Source organism: Megalops cyprinoides, chromosome 14 (genome assembly GCF_013368585.1).
Source record: "Megalops cyprinoides isolate fMegCyp1 chromosome 14, fMegCyp1.pri, whole genome shotgun sequence".
Taxonomy (NCBI): domain Eukaryota; kingdom Metazoa; phylum Chordata; class Actinopteri; order Elopiformes; family Megalopidae; genus Megalops; species Megalops cyprinoides.
This window is the reverse complement of record NC_050596.1, coordinates 29,530,498-29,549,407: the sequence shown is the minus strand read 5'-3', so window position 1 is coordinate 29,549,407 and position 18,910 is coordinate 29,530,498. Positions and strand designations below refer to the sequence as shown.

General features: G+C 45.5%; 1 protein-coding gene across 1 annotated transcript; it reads right to left on the bottom strand.

Moving 5' to 3' along the window:
• Window positions 1-1,832: 1,832 nt before the first annotated feature.
• LOC118789535 (metaxin-2-like) lies at window positions 1,833-18,886 on the bottom strand. Its single transcript, XM_036546003.1, has 10 exons — window positions 18,763-18,886; window positions 15,281-15,328; window positions 14,315-14,361; window positions 9,399-9,471; window positions 6,711-6,787; window positions 5,990-6,082; window positions 4,745-4,783; window positions 3,990-4,115; window positions 3,691-3,767; window positions 1,833-2,233 (listed from the first exon to the last, which is right to left on the bottom strand). The coding sequence occupies exons 1-10, from the start codon at window positions 18,800-18,802 to the stop codon at window positions 2,026-2,028; spliced, it is 828 nt and encodes a 275-aa protein (XP_036401896.1). The 5' UTR covers window positions 18,803-18,886; the 3' UTR covers window positions 1,833-2,025.
• Window positions 18,887-18,910: the final 24 nt, after the last annotated feature.

Genomic DNA, 18,910 nt, shown 5'->3' with positions numbered 1-18,910 from the left:
AACAATGACAGGGTGGAAGTGCGTTCGTCTTACTTAAATGAAGTTCAACTAAATTGTTAAATGACAATAACGAATCTGAATACAACAAATGTAGACTGAAAACACCACATATTGAAAAATAATATCATACTTGCTTCTAAAAGTCAGTTAAATCCACGTAGCACCCGTTTTGCTACCGATACTCTGGCATATTTGCAACCCTGTTTACCTGCAACTCCAGAAGTTTCCCGCCGCCATGGCCACGCGAGGTATCACGTGCATACAATCTTTACTGATTGCAACAAATCGGTGTGAACATATACATTATGAAAATGTAGAAGTTTTTAAAAAGCATGTTAAACAAAAATATAAAATCATATGTCTGTGTTTTGGGGGGTTACATAAGGTTCAAGTCTATACACAGTATGCCAGAAATACAAAGAAGAGGTCATCATAACAACACTGACTTAAAAAAGTCCAAACACCACCTTTCTGTATGATAGATATGTTTACCAGTGATAAGACGGATAACATCAGCACAAATTGAGGTCAACAGTATCCCTTACTCCGGCTGACCCCGGTCTCAACTGACCACCAATCCAGACAATGACCTTTGCAAAGTTTCAGAGAGAAGCCAGTGTCTCAGTTAATTGCTTTGCAGCTTGTGGAAAAATATCGCTTTTCCCTAATTGAGCTGTGTCTGAGGCTCTCATAGAATGCCAAGAGCAATCTGTCAGCTAAAAGATCTTCATTGTGTTGATGTTACTGCCGAGAAGAAGACAATGTTGTGGCAAGATGACCCGGGGAACAGTCCTGGGTCAATTGGTGTCAGACTACATGTGCATCGTCTTGCCCGAAGGGGCAAGCCCAAAACCAAACTCATTGTATCCTAAATAATCTGGCGGAGGTGGGGGGGGCAAAGTGTCCCCTGCAACTTGCAGTGATGAGTTCCTGACCTAGGTTTGGGCGGTCCGTGACCAGACAGAGATGGTCAAGCAGATGCCCCCCCCCACCACCCCCACTCCCATCAGCTTGTCAGCAAAGGTCGACGCACAGCTGAGCTCTGGAGTAGGGTGGGAGAGTGGGCCGTCATCTGAATGCTAATGTGTACCAGAGGCTAATCTCCTTGTAATCACAAAGCTTTTCTTTGAGAGGGTCCTTGTCGAGTCCTGAGAAAAGAGCAGCTTTACCAGTTTGGGGCTACATCAGCTAACATGATAATCCGCTAATGTGTGATGCAAAACGGCCGGGCCCTTTGTTCCTCCGGGGAGGAAGCTGAGGCTTCCCTTCTGGTCGCTTGTATGAAGCCCCTCCACCACAGAGCCGGCTTTGTGCCACATCAAAGAGAAGGAAGTTCGCCTCTCCCCGACACTGCGCCCAGGCCGCAGTGCCTTCATGTGCGTGAGGGAGGCAGCCAGAATGCTTTTAAGTTCCAATTAAGTGAAAATCAAACCGTTCGACGAGGGCCACCTTTAACCCCCTCTATGGCTGTCGGAGCATGGAGCAATTTGTCTTGTGTTTAAACTAGTCTAAAATGTACAGCCAAATCAAATCATCAACTGACCACAACAACAGTTGCCCGCAATAATGGATTACTTCATGTGCCATTATAATTCCGCAGACATTTCAGGGTTTTCTTGCCTGTGACCCCTCCATTCTCTAATGTGGCCTTTGTTTCCCCCAAGACTGTGGCATGTTTCCAGCAAATTTATTACTGATTAAAAAAAAGTACATTTCTATCTGCTCATTGAGCAAACATGTCTCTCTCTCTTCACCACGTATATCGCGGGCGTCAATATAAATTCATGTGCACACCGCAGATCGATCAATCACAAACGAGAATTTTTGCTCGTGGAATTTTATTCTTAGTAGGCACTTTCCAATAACACATTCAATCTGAGAAAATGGCACAGTGTGGAAAAGGGAAAAAAAATAGAAGTTTTTACATCTAACAGAAGCTTCGGCAAAATCAGACATGTACCCGGTTTGTCGATTTGAGGGCTTGTGTTGGGAATGTGGGAAGGAGTTTGGAGGGAGGGGTGGGGGTCAGAGAGAGGGGCCTTTGGAGAAGCGGGACGAGGAGCTGGCCACGCTGTCCCTGTCGTGCTCCTCGAAGTAGTTCTGCTCGACGCGTCGGCAGAAGGACAGTAGGTTGCTGTAGTTCTTGATCCTCCTGCTCAGTTCGTCGCTGGTCAGCTGGGTGGTCAGGATGGTGAACAGGTGCCCGAAAACCAGGGCATCCAGTTCAGTGGGGCTGGGACAGGAGTGAGAGAGAAGACAAAAACTCTTTTGAGTTCCCCTGTACCCCCTCCCTCCTCCCTCTCTCCCAGCCCGTGCTTCGGCGAGGTACGTGGGGTTAAGCGTCAGTCAGGAGCAAGCATTCTCCAGGTGCGGTGCTGGACGGCGTGTCAGCTGCCGTTTTTGTAACTACATTAAAACAAACCCTCCCAAGGATTCACTGATGCATGCGATTCTAATTTTTATTACAGCAATTTATTACCAACTCCCCAAGCTTATGACAAACCCGGCTGTCATTAACAGATTAATTATAATTTCACCCCCCCACACACACACCCCCCCCCCCCCCCACCCCCACCCGTGCTTCAAAGTACAGAGAACCGTGTGAGAGTGTGTGTGTGTGTGATGTGTGATGTGTGTGTGTGTGTGTGTGTGTGTGTGTGTGTGTGTGTGAGAGAGAGAGAGAGAGAGAGAGAGAGAGAGCAAGAGAGAGGGAGAGAGAGAGAGAGAGAGAGCAAGAGAGAGAGAGAGAGAGAGAGAGAGCACGCACACATAGGCCTGCTCTATAACAATGAACCAGGGTGACGGCGTTTCATCATTTCTCTGACTCTCCCCGTCGCCCCGTAAGACATGAAAGGAGCTGGCGAGCCCTCTTCCCTCGGCCTTCCCTGCAGCTGCGGTGCATGACAAAGCCCCCCTTTTTAAAGGGACGGCAGCACTTCAAACGGCCAGGGGAGAGGCTCCGCCGGGGCCCTTTTCATCCGCCAGGCCGCCCGACGGCACTGAAATGCAAACCCGCGCCGAAGGCCGTCCTTTGGGGCCCCGGGCCCCTTTTGTGGCACGTCCAAACAAATGGAAATAAACGTGGCAGCGAAAATCAAAGGGCCGGCGGACGGGGCGAGACGTGTCCCCCGGTTCACCTACAGTAAGGGTCCCTCCCCTTTCCCCAGCGCGACCTTTGGTGACCTGCCCCCAGCTGGGGTGGCCAGGAACGCCCTTCTCACCCCTCGCTGGCCAAAACGGCCACCAGCGGGTAGGCTGGGCGTGAGTGTTCTTCTACAGCACCCAGGCTTGTAAAATGCCACCTCAGCAAAGAGTTAAGGGAGCAGCAAATGCAGTCTTTACATTTTAATGACTCTGCCGCAATGAGGGCTAACGTGAAATTAGGCAGCTTTATCGCTTCATTTGCGCCTGACTCACTGATTGGCACTGGCTAACTAGTCGGTACGTTTCAACAAAGCTCTATATCGGCTCCAACCAAATCCAAGGAAACATAACTTAACTTCGGTTCACCTGAAGGTGAAATAAAGACCCTGGTGATGCTCAATGAAAGAAACATTTTTTTTCCTTTATAAATTGGAGGTGTTAAAGCACCCTTCACCTAAAGTCGCTAGGTGTCAAAGTGGGCCGTGCGCTTTGTCTGGATGATTGATTTCCGCCTGTGTGGAGAGAGGCGCGGAGTCTTGAACCTACTGTTTGTTGAAGAAGTAGGGCTGGGTCCCGAGTCTCTGAGATAAGGCCTGACAGCACTGGCTCACATCTTCATAGACCTGAGAAAGAGAAGGCAAACACTAAGCGCAAACACTTTCACCCCTCCGGAGCTCGGGTCTGCTGCCACGTGCTGCACTTGTTTGAACAGCATTTGAAAACTTGAACTAAACGCTTGGAAAAGACAGAGAAAGACAGTTTTTTTTTTTTTTTTTCTGACAGCAATGACTCTGGCATGTCCTACAAACAACAGCTTGTACAGTCGAGTTCTGGCTGACACTGACCTGTTCGAGGTTTTTTCCTCCCCAGCCAATGGCCTTCATCTTCCGCCTCACTTCCCACTGCTTCTGATAGGCCAGGATATGGTTCAGCGGCCAAGAGTACGGACTGCTGTACCTCGGCCTCGTGATCTAAAATACGGCCGAGTTTATTTGGGTTTGGGGGGGATGGATAATGTATTAATGCAGACACATTCCTTATAGCTTATATCCAGCTAAACCTACAACTGATACTTAGAATGCAGTAAACGCATCATCAGCTCAGCAACTGCCGTAAATTGCAGAGACACGGGTAAAATGCACCCTTGCATGTAAATCAAAGGACTCAAAGAAGCTGGATTATTTATGCAGGCCTTTTCTCCGCACTCATATTAAAAGTGACCGCAGAAATGGTTAAAAAAGATTTATAAATGGTACAATTACACAAACAAGGAATGAATAAATTATGACGAATGTCAAGTTACACGTCGAAAATATTTACGCAGGGTTACATATCCCTGAAAAAAAAACGTCTCCGTTAAACGAGGACACGGGCGCTGGACGCTAACGCCAGAGCCCACATTCCTACAAGCAATAAAACCGGCAGCGGGGGGAGGGTGACAAGCAGGCGGCCGAGGATGTATGTGCGGACCAAGTAAATGAACACTGTGTTACTAATGCCACAAAGTACCATGTATCATTTATGAGCTGGGAGCTGCGATTGTAAAGAGAGCCCCTTTTCATTAAAGTTTAATTAAGATGAATGCTGTGAAAGTGCTCACCTCCGCCGCCGTGCTCTCATCACACCACTGGATGTACAACTGTGGAGGACAGACAAAGGAGCTGTAACACACATATACACACACATATACACACACACACGCACACACACAGACACACACACACACACGCATACACACACACACACACGCGCGCGCGCGCACACACACGCACACACACGCACGTACACATACACACACACACACACACACATACAAGCAGACACAAATGTGAACATATGCAAAAGGGCACACACACAAAAAAACACACTTGAGCATACAAACACATACAAACACACACAAACACACACATATAAGCAAATGTACATATGCACTCAAGCACACATACTATGCACACACACACACACACACACAAGTACATACACACTCACAGACACAAGTAAAAGCACACGTGCACACATGACACACATACACAAGCACACACAGGATGATCCCTCCAAGCAAACACACATTTGAGCACACGCACACACACACACGCACGCACGCACACACACACACACACACACACACACGCACGCACGCACGCACACACGCACACGCACACGCGCGCGCACACACACACACACACACACACACACACACACACACACACACACACACACACACACAGTGCCTGAAAGAAACACACTTCACACACGGAGCATCTCAGACTACGGTCTCTTGATTTATGACGGGACGGCTGGAATATTAAAAGGTTACTAACATTTCATTAATGATATTCCGCAGGGCAATGATTAATTGAGCAAAGAAAGGATATTTCCGGGATTAAGAAATACATGTATTTATATTCTTTTATCACAGTGATGCATAAAACAATTAAACACTGTGTCCAAATGCTATAAATGCTGGGGAATATGGACTTCTCATCACGATCAGTATCGACAGTCCCAAGGCTGTTGGAATCTGCCTCTGGAAACATGAGAAAATGTATTCACTGGAGGACCAGCGTAGGGGAATGTGAGAGGGTACATGGTTTTATCATGTTAGAACACGAGCTGTTGCTTCTCCTATTGCTTTGAAGCTCTGCGTTTCTCAGCTAGGATTCCCCTCCCTGAAAGGCCTTGATACTACAGGCAGGAATAATCATAACATTTCTCCATCTGTCAGGATCACATAAAGCCATGTCAATCAATCACAGACCGCAGTGGAGCCACACAGACACATCGCGTGCTTCTCTGTTGTCTGCTGAAGGCAGAGCTATGCAGGTTTTATGGGGAATTACCGTACCTCAGCCGTCAGCAGCATGTTGTTGACCAGCTCCATGTAGGCCTTCATCTCGGCCCTCTCTACATCGGCCAGCCCGTCGCTGAGAGAGTGGCCCTGCAGGGACAGGAGGGACAGGGGGGGTGGGCTGGGGGCGCAGAGGGAGAGGGGGTACCAGCACACACCCCATAACGCCGTGTCATTGGAGCGTCGCCGTGCGCCGTAGCCAGGGCAAGCAGCGGTGACCTTACTGCAGGCTGAGCAGCGATGACCTGCAGTGCTTTTAATCACCGGAAAATCTAATCGATAGCAGGGGGGGCCGGGTGGGCCCCCTTGCGCTGAGGTTTCGGTGGCAGTTGGGTGGCACTGACTGATTCTGGAGCCCTGGAAATGAGGCCTGCGTTTACCCGCGCAGCTCGAGGCGATGACATCTCGTGTCACGCCCATGCGGTCTGCGTGTAAAACCGTTTCTGCTGGGCAAGCGCAAGGCCTTTAATTATGTACTCTGCGCTCGAGTCACGGCTCTCTTTTTCTGAAGGGAACGTTCGTATGCGTTCCTGTTTGCTTTGCCAGAAAAAAGCAGAAACCAGAGCAGCGGACACGAGCTGTCATGATGAATTTTTGTGCGTGCCCCTGGCTCGTGGAACTGACGCGCATCAGGAAGTGGCAGGGGTGTGATGGATGAAGTGGCAGTGCGATTCGGCATTTTCACGGCGCCACGCGGACAGAAACGGCGGCTCCTTACCTTCGCCTTGGTAAACTGGACTATCGGCCCCAGTTCCGATATAACTTGATTTCCAACCTGTATGAAGGGTACTTTACCTGGGGGCAGGGAGGGAGGGAGAGAAGGAGAGAGAGAGAGAGAGAGAGAGAGTAGTAGTGTTGATTGTTTATGAACCTGCACAGTCCGCGGTGGAAGAGAGAGCACAAAAGAAATCGGTTGTGGTCGCTAAGCCTCCGAGCTGACGGAAATTAAATTGTGTCCAAAGACTTTTTATGTACCGCCACTGAGCCCGTGACAGTACTGCCTGCGGGGGCCTCGGTCAAAAGGCACAACGGGCTTTTCTGTCTGAGACAGAGCATTTCGCCTCGCATTCCTTACTTTCTGGAGAGGAGGAGAAAAACACACACACACACACACACACACACATCTAAAGGCAAAATGTACTTTAAATTTTTTTTCCAGCGTATAAATCTGGGGAAGGTTTTATCATCAGGATCGCGCGAGAGAGAGCCGAGAGGCCAGCTCGGATAAGCGGTGCTCGCCTGGCAGGGCGTTCGCGCCATTTCGGTACGGCGATGGGGTGCTCCGATTAGGCACCCTCACAGGGGCGTGGGACGTGCAGCGCGCCCAATCCCCCCACCCCCCTCGCCCGGCAGCCTGAATCTCCTCGTACCCCCCCACCCTGCTGCATCCTGACCGACACTCGGCAGCGCGCGATTGCCTCAGTCAATCAGTTAACCGGGTCTCTGAAGCCGCAAATCTATTTTCTGCCGTGCTGAAATTAATAACGTTCTTTCAGGGCCCGTGAAAGATGGCCTATTATGCGTGAGGGCTGGAGAGAATAACGCTCTCATATTTCCTAAGAGGAAATTAAATCTAGTTCTAATTGGATTTTGAATGCAGTACATCGCCATGGCCAGACTGTTGACTGGTACACGCCGCCAATCAGAAATTACGCGGCGGTAGCTAGGAGCATGGTTAAAAACAAACAAGCACAGAAGCCCGTACAGCCACATAAAGATGTCCGTACGAGCCACTGTGAGGGAATGCACCAGATTCACTGCGGTCACTAGGGTCTGCGCTCTGTACGCCTTCTATCTGGGAAGATGAATTGGAGGCCAAGGTCTCCAAAACTCACGAGATAGGCATGAAATCCCAGATTTACACATTTAGACTTTCTAGTAGTTCGACCCAGCCCACCGAGGGATGCCACGTGCAGACAAACTGAGATCGACCATCAACACACCAAAACACAGGCCAAAAGGGGAACCAGGATGAGCTTTATAATGGGAAAACTGCATCCGAAACAGGAGGGAAGAGTGTTTTTTTTTTTTTGATGCAGGGATCCTGCTGCTGGTCCTGGTTCACTCAGAGTTCACTCGAACAGCAGTTTCTGTCATGGTCCTTTTGAACAGATTCATTCTCCCACTATCTCCCTGGCAGCCTAGGGTAATGGATGAGGTGCATGGCTCCAACAAAGACCTCATCTGCATCCACACGATAAAAAGTGTATTACAAAAGAAACGCAGGTTGCTTTGAACAGGGGCTTTCTCAGAGGCTCAGACACATGTTCCCTATAAACAGCCCCCATGACACACACATATGCAACCCCCTGAAAATACCTCCTTTTTATCTTAATTTCCTTTCATTTCTAATGCCCGGGATTTTCCTCTGAGAGTTTGGCTAGCATCCACAAAACATGCTCATTTTTTTTTTAGAATGCAAAAACACAATGTCATTTCAAAACCGATTATCTTCGGCATCTTTCCCTCCTCAATCTCATGTTTGAAGAGGGGTTAAATTGACATTTGATAAGAGACAATCCCACAGATTTAATATTATTATTATTATTAATAACACACTTAATTTGTTAAGCACCTTTTTCAATGACTACATATCCACATGCAATTAACCTCATGTTTTTAGAAGAACCACTAATCCTGCATTACAGCATCATGAGAGCATGTAACCCCACCAACGGTCAGCCCAGTCCCAAATTAACGCCTGGAGCTGGTTGAATACAACCAGGACACCACAACCTAAACGTGCCATGATAGCACAGACTATCTTGACACCTTAAAAATTGTGAGAATAATAAGAATGATGGCAATTCAAACGACAAGAGGCGTCTATTGTCAAGGTTGAATGGGGCTTGGAAAAACATATTGCTGATTACCTATACTGCTAACGGCAGCATGGGCAGGAGCATGAACATTAGATGGATTAAATAAAGGAATTACGCTGCTCAGGCCCACACTACAAACAGCAAGAAAGGCATCCATTTTTCTATCAGTCCTTCAGGGATGCCAAGCTTGCTGGACCTCTCAGGCTTCCACGCCTCACCGCCTTGCTGTTGACGAGGCTGGACCAGAGACAATCCGCACTCGACCAGCAACACTTTCCAAAACCCAGCACCCCCCCCACCACAAACCCCTACCCCTCCCTCCCCAAACCCACGGAACCAGACGGCACATTTAAATATTAATCAGGTTTACCCCTCGGCGCAGCTGTGACGGCAAATAAAGACTAACAGCCTGGACACTCCGTGCGCGGTGTCGGTTACCTTGCCTGTAACCCTAGAAAGGCCTACATGAGCACGAGAGGCCCCTCTTGCCGCTCCAGCTAATGGGAGGCGAGGCCTCCCAACGGTGGCGGGGCGGAGTCACGTTGCCATGGCGCCCGGCGGAGAGAGAGAGCGGGGGAACTCACCAGATGGGGACATGTACTCGGCATTGGCCCGGCAGGACACTTGGACCGGCAGATTGCACATCCGCAGGTACGCCTGCGGAGCGGAGAAACAGAGCGAGAAGTCACATGGGCGGGTCACGCCAACCTGGTTCCGGGAGACAGAAGCTACGGGCTTCGCTGCCCGCTAACCGCGTCGGTCGTCTCGGACTGGCGTGTTCTGCGTGCGTTCTGTGCTCTGTGTGTGTGTGTGTGTGTGAGAACTGGAGTCATGGCTGCCTCACAACATGCAGCACTGCTAGGGTAGAGGCAGTATATACGGTGTGAATGCTGAACACTGGAATGCTACAATGCTGTACCTTCACAGTACGCTGGAGGTACTGAAATTCACACGTAAAGACGGTCAGCGTGGCCTGAGTTTTCTGATCCACTACAGGCAGACGGTACAGTAAAAATGCACACGCTCTACATTAATAAGAGTTGATAATTGATAAGATAATTGATAATTACACTCATTGATAAGAGTGAAATTATGACTCTAAATATGTAAGCGTAGCATTCTAAATGGTAAAAAGGTTGGCCGAAACTGAAGGCGTGCACAGACACAATGACAAACAGGAAAATACACAAAGGAGTTGAAGAACAGTTGGTGTCTCTCATTTTGAAATGATATCATCACACAAAAAAAACACATCATCTATTCCTCCGGCGCTCAGAAAAATGCAGGTTTCACACTTTTAACGGAAAACAGCTCCCAACATGGCACCCTGGGGAGGCTCAATGTATTCAGATTATGCCTGGTGGCCGGGACATCTAAAAAATCTTCCAGTTTGATTTTCCCTCTATTTATCATTATTTTCCTTGGCAAGTGCAATGTCATCGGTTCCCAGAAGAATTATAGGACTGTACCGCCGAAGACAAACAATTTACTGGCACTTTGCCTCACTGAACAGCGCTGCCAGTCTGCCAGCAGCCATTCATTTCCAGCCATACATGTTTTAACCACTCAGCCTCGACAAACATATTTGTGGAGGCGCTCGCCCATTGCGCTCGGAAGGAGGCTGCCCGAGAGAAGTGTTTAATTTGAAAATCCCCCCCCCCATCTCCGCTACAGAGGCGAGGCGAGGCCCAGGCGGCAGTCCTTATTGGGCACGCTAATTCGCAATGTACTAGGCTGGCCATCGTTGGAAAAGATGAACAAAATAAACAAAAGAAAAACAAAAAAAAAATTTACGGAAGCAAGGGCATCTAAGAAGCACTAAGCGCCACATCCCTCAGAACTGCCTCCTCTTACATCCTTCTGAAAGGGAGAAAGCAGAGGGGAGAGGGCTGGTTCCGGCCTCCGTCTCTCCGCTAACTCCCCCTGCAACAGGAGTGTGAATTAGGCGGGAGCCTGCGCTGTTGCGCGCAGAGGCCTGTGGGTCGGCGGGAAAATCGGGCCGCATTATTCTGTGCCAGGCCGAGCCGGGGAGGGGTCCACCTGACAGCCCTGAGCCCCACAGCGGACACGGCGAGGACGGGGGGCCCGTTCCCGTGCCCCCCCCCCCAATCCCCACCCAGTATTCTCAGGGCATTTACATTATTCAAAGACAAATGCCTTGTCAATTCTGTGTCTCTGAGTGCTCGCTGAACAGGCCTCTCCACACCTCCTGAGGGGGGCCAAAGGTTCCCCTCACCTCAGCTGGTCAGGAGACAAACGACAAATGAAATCAAATGTCTTCCCGCGACACACTGGGGTGCATTTAACCCCCGCCTCGTACCCCACTTCTGGACGCAAGCACGGGAAGTGTGGACATCGGCCGTGTCTCACGCAGATCTCCTCAGGATCTCGCACAGGATCTAGAGCACACATGAAACTCAAAGCTTGTCTTTACTTTTTTGCTCTTGTTTTTTTTTTTACCATTAACCAATGATTTAATGTTAAACTTCAGGTCTATAAAATATCCACCATTACAAAAAGGGTGTCTTTACAACGTTGGTATAGAGTTTCTTACATGTTTTAATAATACGCCGTGCTGTGCCCTGCACATCTGCGCTTTTATCAACGGTCATCATGCCCCTGCGAACGGCGCTTCAGTGATACATTTCCAGAAGCCGGTGCTGTAAATGTATCATTCGTCCCGTGAGCAGACACCCAATCCCATTTGTTTTGATGCCGCCTGTCACGAATGCTTTGCCACAGCACAATGAAGTTTAGAGTCATCTGAGGCCCTTTCCATATATATATATATATATATATATATATATATATATATATATATATATATATATATACACACACACACACACACACACACACACACATTTACAGTCACGTACTGCTGTTGTGGTTACTGGTGGCAACTTGATTCAAATCACGGTGAGGTCATTCAAGAGAAAAATGTCCTCGCCGTACAGTAATATATATACAATTACATCTCAACTTTGCTGTGAACAGTGTGCCAGGGGTTTGAAAGCACACGCGCTGACGGTTTTTACTGTGATTGTCATTCCCCAAAAGGACGCTTTCACAAGACAAAGAGGGTTAAATAAAGCCGCCGCTGAGAAGCGCGTGTTCTAACGACAGTCTTCCGAGGCATCGGGTCTGCAGAACAGTCATCTCCAACGTTAATGATCCACCGGGTGCCGTGCCAACAGAAAAAAGAAACAGATCCGTCTAGAAAAGGAAAACTGCATCCGCTCCATGGCAACATAAAACTGTGAAACCAATTCCACACACGCATCCGAACTGAAGGACAGTTCCTCAGGGTGGCAACATGTGGAAAAGCTATAAGCCTCAGTAACAAATTCACTGTCTACGCACTCTCAATCACACATACACTGCAAATAAGACATCAGTGTGCCCCAGTGTCAGAAATGAAAATAGCAAATGACATTTTGCCTGTGGGATTATCTATGTTTTTCAGTTCCTCTTTATCTGAAGGGCAATATTAGTAAAAGATGCTTTTTTTCTTTCTTGAAATGGAAGTTTCAAGATTTGAGCTTGGAGGTTTTTCTGTGAATCAGTCACATTGAGGTGCAATGCAAACTGATCTTTATTCCAGTGTTCACATGACAAAGCTATTAATGTTCTGAGAATAGAATGACTGCATTTTCCCCTGTGGGGAAATCTGTGCTAGTCTCATATGTGCTATGGCTGACATTCCCCAAAAACAAAAGCAAATATAGGGTGTTTTTTCACCAGCTTGGAGTCCCTCCATCAAGCCTTTAAAGATGCACCAGATGCAGCACTATAAATAGGAGTCTTACATATCAGCTGCGATTGTATTTCCTTACACCTTCTTGCTAAGTATGACACATCCCCATTTCTCCTCTACAGGTGAGGTCTCTGCCTGCCCTGAAAACCTGCTTCCGTTGTTATGCTAAAGGTGTCACCTGGCACATGATAAGTCCTTTAATTACCCATTTTTAAACTTCCCCATTCCACGGATGGACTGCTAAATTAAAAAAAAAAAAAACGGAAACAGTGGATAAAGCTGTCTGTATAATAATTCATTTTTCATATCTAATGGATACAGACTATTTTACTGAAATAATATGTCTGGGATTACAAATGAAAAGCTCACCGGATCATTCTTTATCCCACAGACAGATTAAATTCTAAACTCTGTTACTGTAATAGGCACACTTGTATCTTAACATAAATTAGAACTCTAATTATATTAGGTACTATTTTAAACAAAATAACACAATCCTCAGAATCCATAGGTGTAATTTATAGCAAAGCCAGGTTCATTTTCCAGAACAATCAATTTCTCACAGTAGCAGCGGACTAATGTAATGATGTAACGCAATTTTTCCTGCCAGCGCTGAAAGCCAGAAATCGCAGTCATCACAGAGGGGTCTCGAAGATAAATGAAGATGCAATTTATTCAGTCATAATTTCATATTGAAAATGCTATAAAAGGTGTCCATATGGGTATCAGCAAAGAGGAAAGGGACTCTTAATATATTTTGGTCTAAAATATTATAGACAAGACAGAGGTTATTTATTGCCCCATTCCTGCAAAATCAGTAACCTGTCTGAGGTGGGAAAGATGGGGCTACTAAGACCAGCATTTTCATTTGCACGCTGGGGAAAAAAATCTGGTTACAGTAAGAAAGCCTCTACCACATGAGAACATGGGACTCCATATCCTCCCCCCAATAACAGCAGCGTGATTAAACCTTTTCTGAAAAGATATTATTTTTTGTTCTTTTAAGAAGCTTTTTATGCATCACAGTGTCAATAGAAGAGGAGGAGGGAAACCATGCCTTTTCCTTCAAAGATACATCTGTTTGTGATTAGAGATAATTTAATTTATAACATGCAAAAATAATAATAATCGCACTTAAAAAGCTCCAAGTATTTATCGTTAACAATACAGCCCAAGGAAAGTGTTCAGATAGATAAACCAGACATTTATAGAGTGGCTTCAAAAAAGCCCTCGGCCTGGTGCATTCTTGCTACATCAGAATAAACACATCCCCTCAGGTTCATTTTTGAAGCACTTGTCAACTTTTGGGAGAAAACTTCAAATGGATCTTTAATTGCATCTCCATGCTAGACAATAACTAAAAAGGAAAACCCAGAAAAGGCCAGGCACCCATTAGTTACTGTAGCTATCAGAAACTGTCAAACGTCTCAGACAGAGACTGCTGACTGGAGCTTTGCACTGGGAAGTACTTTTCTGTATCTGTCTCACAAATACCAGTTCAGGCAAAAACAATAATATCATAATCACCATCATCATCATAAAAACATGGTTAAATTCAACGCGTGAAATAGCATGTTATTAACATGAGTCCTACAGTTTCCTGACCAGCTCTTTTTGTTTTTATTTTCTGTATCTCTGCATGTGTGTGTGTGTGTGTGTGTGTGTGTGTGTGTGTGTGTGTGTGTGTGTGTGTGATCCAATAAATCTTAAATGTTTTCTGGTTCTGAAATATAATGTTTTTACCTGGACGGCGAGGGAGGAGGCACAATCTGACAGGAGTATTTGGTCATCTGTAAAACAAAGTTCACAGACATTCCTTTACACTCGCTTTAAAGCACCGTGACACTAAATCTGCTGTAACACACACCTTAAACTGGCTGAAGGGGAAAGGAGGGGAGACGGAGGGGTGGTGTTAACGCTGCACATCAAAATCGGCCATCACGGTTTTACGTGTAAGCCGAGTCTTAAAATGACACGCACCTGCGCTTACACTCACACTTTTTTCCGGAAATATTAGCCTGCAAACCGTGCTGTGTAAAAACCTTCATAGATGAACCTTGTAAAACTTGTCCAAAGCTGACATGGGAAAGAGAGATGACAAGTTTGCCGCAATAAAAAATATCTACTTGGAGGACCGGGGGCTGGTAACGATTAGTCTTCATTACTTTGCAGTCTTCTGACAACTGTAGCATGCTGCTGAGCCCCAAATGGGGGCCTTAATGTGATCTCATGATATATGAAGAGCTGCTAACGTCTGCCCAAATCTTCCCACTCTGTTTTAACAGTGCCTTCTTTCTTAAAGGACGGTCTGCGCATTACCAGAGAGCCCAGCAAATCTGCTGCTTCAGCTGCTGGCGCAGTAAATCTACCGGGTCCTCCTTTCCACTGAAGCGTTTCATTCTGCCAACAGCAGCCGGCTACTGAGAGTCAGTGTTGGAGCAGAACAGCCCCCTCCAGCAACCGCCATACACAGAACAAAACAGGAAGGCTGCAAATAGCGCTAATTAACGATTTCTTCTTGTTATACAATTAAATGCAATTTAAAAACAATGTAATCAGAATTTGTAGACTCTATTTGTAGCCCATACTTCCCATCACGTACATAACCGATGCATTGGATGAAGCGCACAGAAGAACGGCGCTGTTTTTTTTTTTCCTCTGCTGCGGCGAAAAATGCGCGCTCTGTTAATTGCGAAATGAATGACTTACCTTTCAGAGGCTGGTACAGCGTTGCGTTCTCAGGCCACGGCTCCGCAGCTGTGGGGAGAAACCGGCGGAGATGATAATTAAAGGTCGGCCCCGCGAGTTCGCCAGACGGGCACAAAAACGCTGTTCTTTGCCATGACCTTGGAGTACGCCGCCACGGTGTCAAATCTTAGGGAGAAAAACTGCAGAATGCGCTAAATGCAACGGTGACTTTCCTCGCATTATGCATATTTATATCAGAAACCGAACACAAACACGATGTCCTTCAGTGGTGAAGTTACACTCTTAAGTCAAGTTCCTCAGATATTTATTGAAAACATAAACAGATTAGGCTACTAATTAATATCAAAATGAAAATTCGTGTGAATACAAATTCCAATGCTTTAATAATAATAATAATAACAACAACAACAACAGTTTCTAGTAGTTCCTTATGAAATCTAAAAATATATATTGCACCTCAACCTACCATTATTTTTTATTTTGGTGAAAATTTTAACACTATGTTGTAATTAATAACTTTTTCTAAAGCTCAAAATTAGCTTTTAGCCATGCTTAATTGACTCAAAGGTCTTTCCAGATATTAATTACATTAATACTGCACTTTTTCCAGAAGTTCCCATAGAAAGGGAAGTAGAAGCACTTTTATCATATACTACCAAAGAGAGTGTGAAGGACCCCGCTTGATTAGCTATGAGGATACAAGATATCAATTTGTCATCTGCATACTGTTATTACCCTAGCTAAGCATACTTGTATTGCACAAAACACATAAGAACGAGCACAATTTAACCAAACTACAATTTGTTTGTTGGCGAGTTGAATATTGACTAATCAAAAGAGAATTGCTGTGGACCGTATCCACCTTGGATGCTGCAGGGATATTCATCAGGTGAAGTATACCATCCACCTAATTCAAATCTGAATACAGGACACCACAGATCAAACACGTGCAGCTGAAACAGGAAGAGGGATTGCTGAAGAGGAATTGGTCACAATTTTACCTGCATTGCAGGTGTCCCGGTCAACTTTGAGATCCCTAAAACATTTACAAAGATAAGATATCTCCATTTGGCTAATCCTAACCTGAGGTGTAGAGGGAATTCACTGAAACCTGTCTGGCACTGGAGTGACACTTCTGTCACATAAGGGCACTTCCATCATAGTCATTCCTACAGGTACCTGCTGTTCTCCAATTAGCCCTGACAATATCTATTCGGCTAAGCGTGAAGGTACGCTTCTCCATCAGGAGCTCCCGCTCCCACTCACACAAGACTGAGTTGGGCACTGCAGTATGTGGTTTTGGTTCCAACTGCTTCCCTTCACACCATGTTTAAATGCAGCTCTGTCTGTCACGAGTCTACCCTCAGACCAATATCAAAGTATCTCCCCACTGAGAAAAGAACCCATCTGAACTGAAAGGCTCTGTCTGATGCCGTTTCGCCACAGGCTACCACACTCCCACCAAAAAACATGCTTCCACTATCCAAGACAATGCCACAGCCACTACAAACACTTGAAAACTTCCATCTTTGATACAAATTAGTCAGTAAATTCTGTAAATTCTTTGAGCTTGAAGCAGCAGAACTACAACCACTACAACCCACTACAACATTCCATGCCACTTTGTAATGGCGATGAGGTGGCGTATTTCAGACTAAATTTAATCTCAACCTTTTCCAGCATGCAAACAGTAATATGTGACCTCTGAGGCAGGAAACCTAGTGCAAGCAATGCTCTCACTGCAAGACATTTACATTCCATACACATGCACAAAACCACAAATCGGCTCACCGATTAGTTACCACTTATCTCATCATAATACACATGCACTTCAGAGCAAACATATTTCTGTATAACTGGCTCTGAAAGTCACTGAGAACCAGGACACAGCAATATATAAGGTGCAGACCATCCTAAGAGAAACAACACTGGCATTCAGCCACAACAACAGAGAATGAAAAAAAACACTTTTGATTCTTAATTGGGATGATTTCTGAATATGAAAACAACATAGTGTCATGTAGTGAGTTAATGCTTTTTGCCCATTTTAAAGTCAAGACTGACGGCAACTGATAAGCCATTCCGTTCAACCACATTGGCAGGAGAGACTATTACCTAATGATGCACGCAGACAATTTGGGTTAGTAAGCCAATGGCATGGCTCAAAATGCAGTCGTAAGACCATCAAAGTAACTGTGTCATCAGCCACCATTTCTCCTCCTTCCTTTAAGAAGGGTGTCTAACCACTGTTTATTTCAGTGTTATGAGTGCTGTTATCACTTAAAGTCATTTCAATCTTGTGCACCATGCTCTCTGCTTTTGTGTGGTTGTACTGTTTCTCAAATCTGATTTTACGTGCCCTTTTGATGACATTTGAAGCATGAAATGTAAGACTTTCAAGGATCAAGGATTTATTGCTACAGTAAACACATTTTTCAGGCAAAACGGTAAAATGGAATTATGAGAAGGAGAATACTTTTTGAGGCACTCTACTTCGTAAATATTTGGTGTCTGCCCTGACATACACTTGCAAATATCCTCGGCAGTCAAAACCAACCACCAGTGACTTGTGGTAGATAGCTTAATGTACAAACCGGCAAGCAAGCCAAATGTTTATACACAATATCGGCACACTGACATTGCTAGCCCTCACAGTAAATTACAACAAGCTAGCTAGCAAGTAGTGTACCTCCCTGACAGAAGAAAAGATCTGGGCAATATTGTATAACTTTCCAAAGACAATGGGATGTGTGTTTGTCTATCTGTCTGTGTGTGATCATGTAAAACATTTCAACTGTGAGACTATGTAGTATGTTACACTGTAAATTGCTTTAACTATATTGAAAAAACTCAAATCTCATGATCTTTGTCATATTAATTTCCAGACATCCTTGGTGGATTACGCACATGTCTTCAGCCTAAAGTTCCCAAGTTCTAATAGGTTCAATGACAGAACATTTCAAGCGGATCTGGTGAATGTCACTTCTTACAAAGAAATCAATCTGCAACTTCAGTTAAAAGCCAACAAACATGATAGCTTTAGAGTTGATGTTTACACATCACTTTCATCATAAAATTAAATGTATGATGACAAACGTTTAGGAATTTCAAACTGGCACAGCACATAAACCGTCATGTCCCTTTCGTTTTAAATTGCATTACAATTTTCAGACATAGCTGTATGTATTCAGATTATACCCACAATTTAGCTATATGGCTAGCTAGCTAATATATATATATAAAGGGCATTAAGTAATACGTTTAATCTCAAATTATACGCAAAATGCACATCGCATGTAACCAGCAAATCCCTTAAAATGCAACAAATGCACTTCGAATGGGTTATCGCATTTTTTTCCAGAACACTCATAAAAACTAAAGGGGTTACTCTTAAGTTTGTCAAGAAACTATTTCACTAATTAGCCAGCTAGCTATATGATAATCTGCTACATCACATTGCAACGACCGAGAATATCCTTTACCTGCTATCTGGGACACAAACGCCTCTGCAGCCATAGACATGATGCGGTTACTTCAAATTTACAAATATATGTGAACTGTTTTAAAAAGAATCCCTGATGTAGAGCAACATACAAGGTTACAGAGACGGCATGCTACAGGATATAGTTC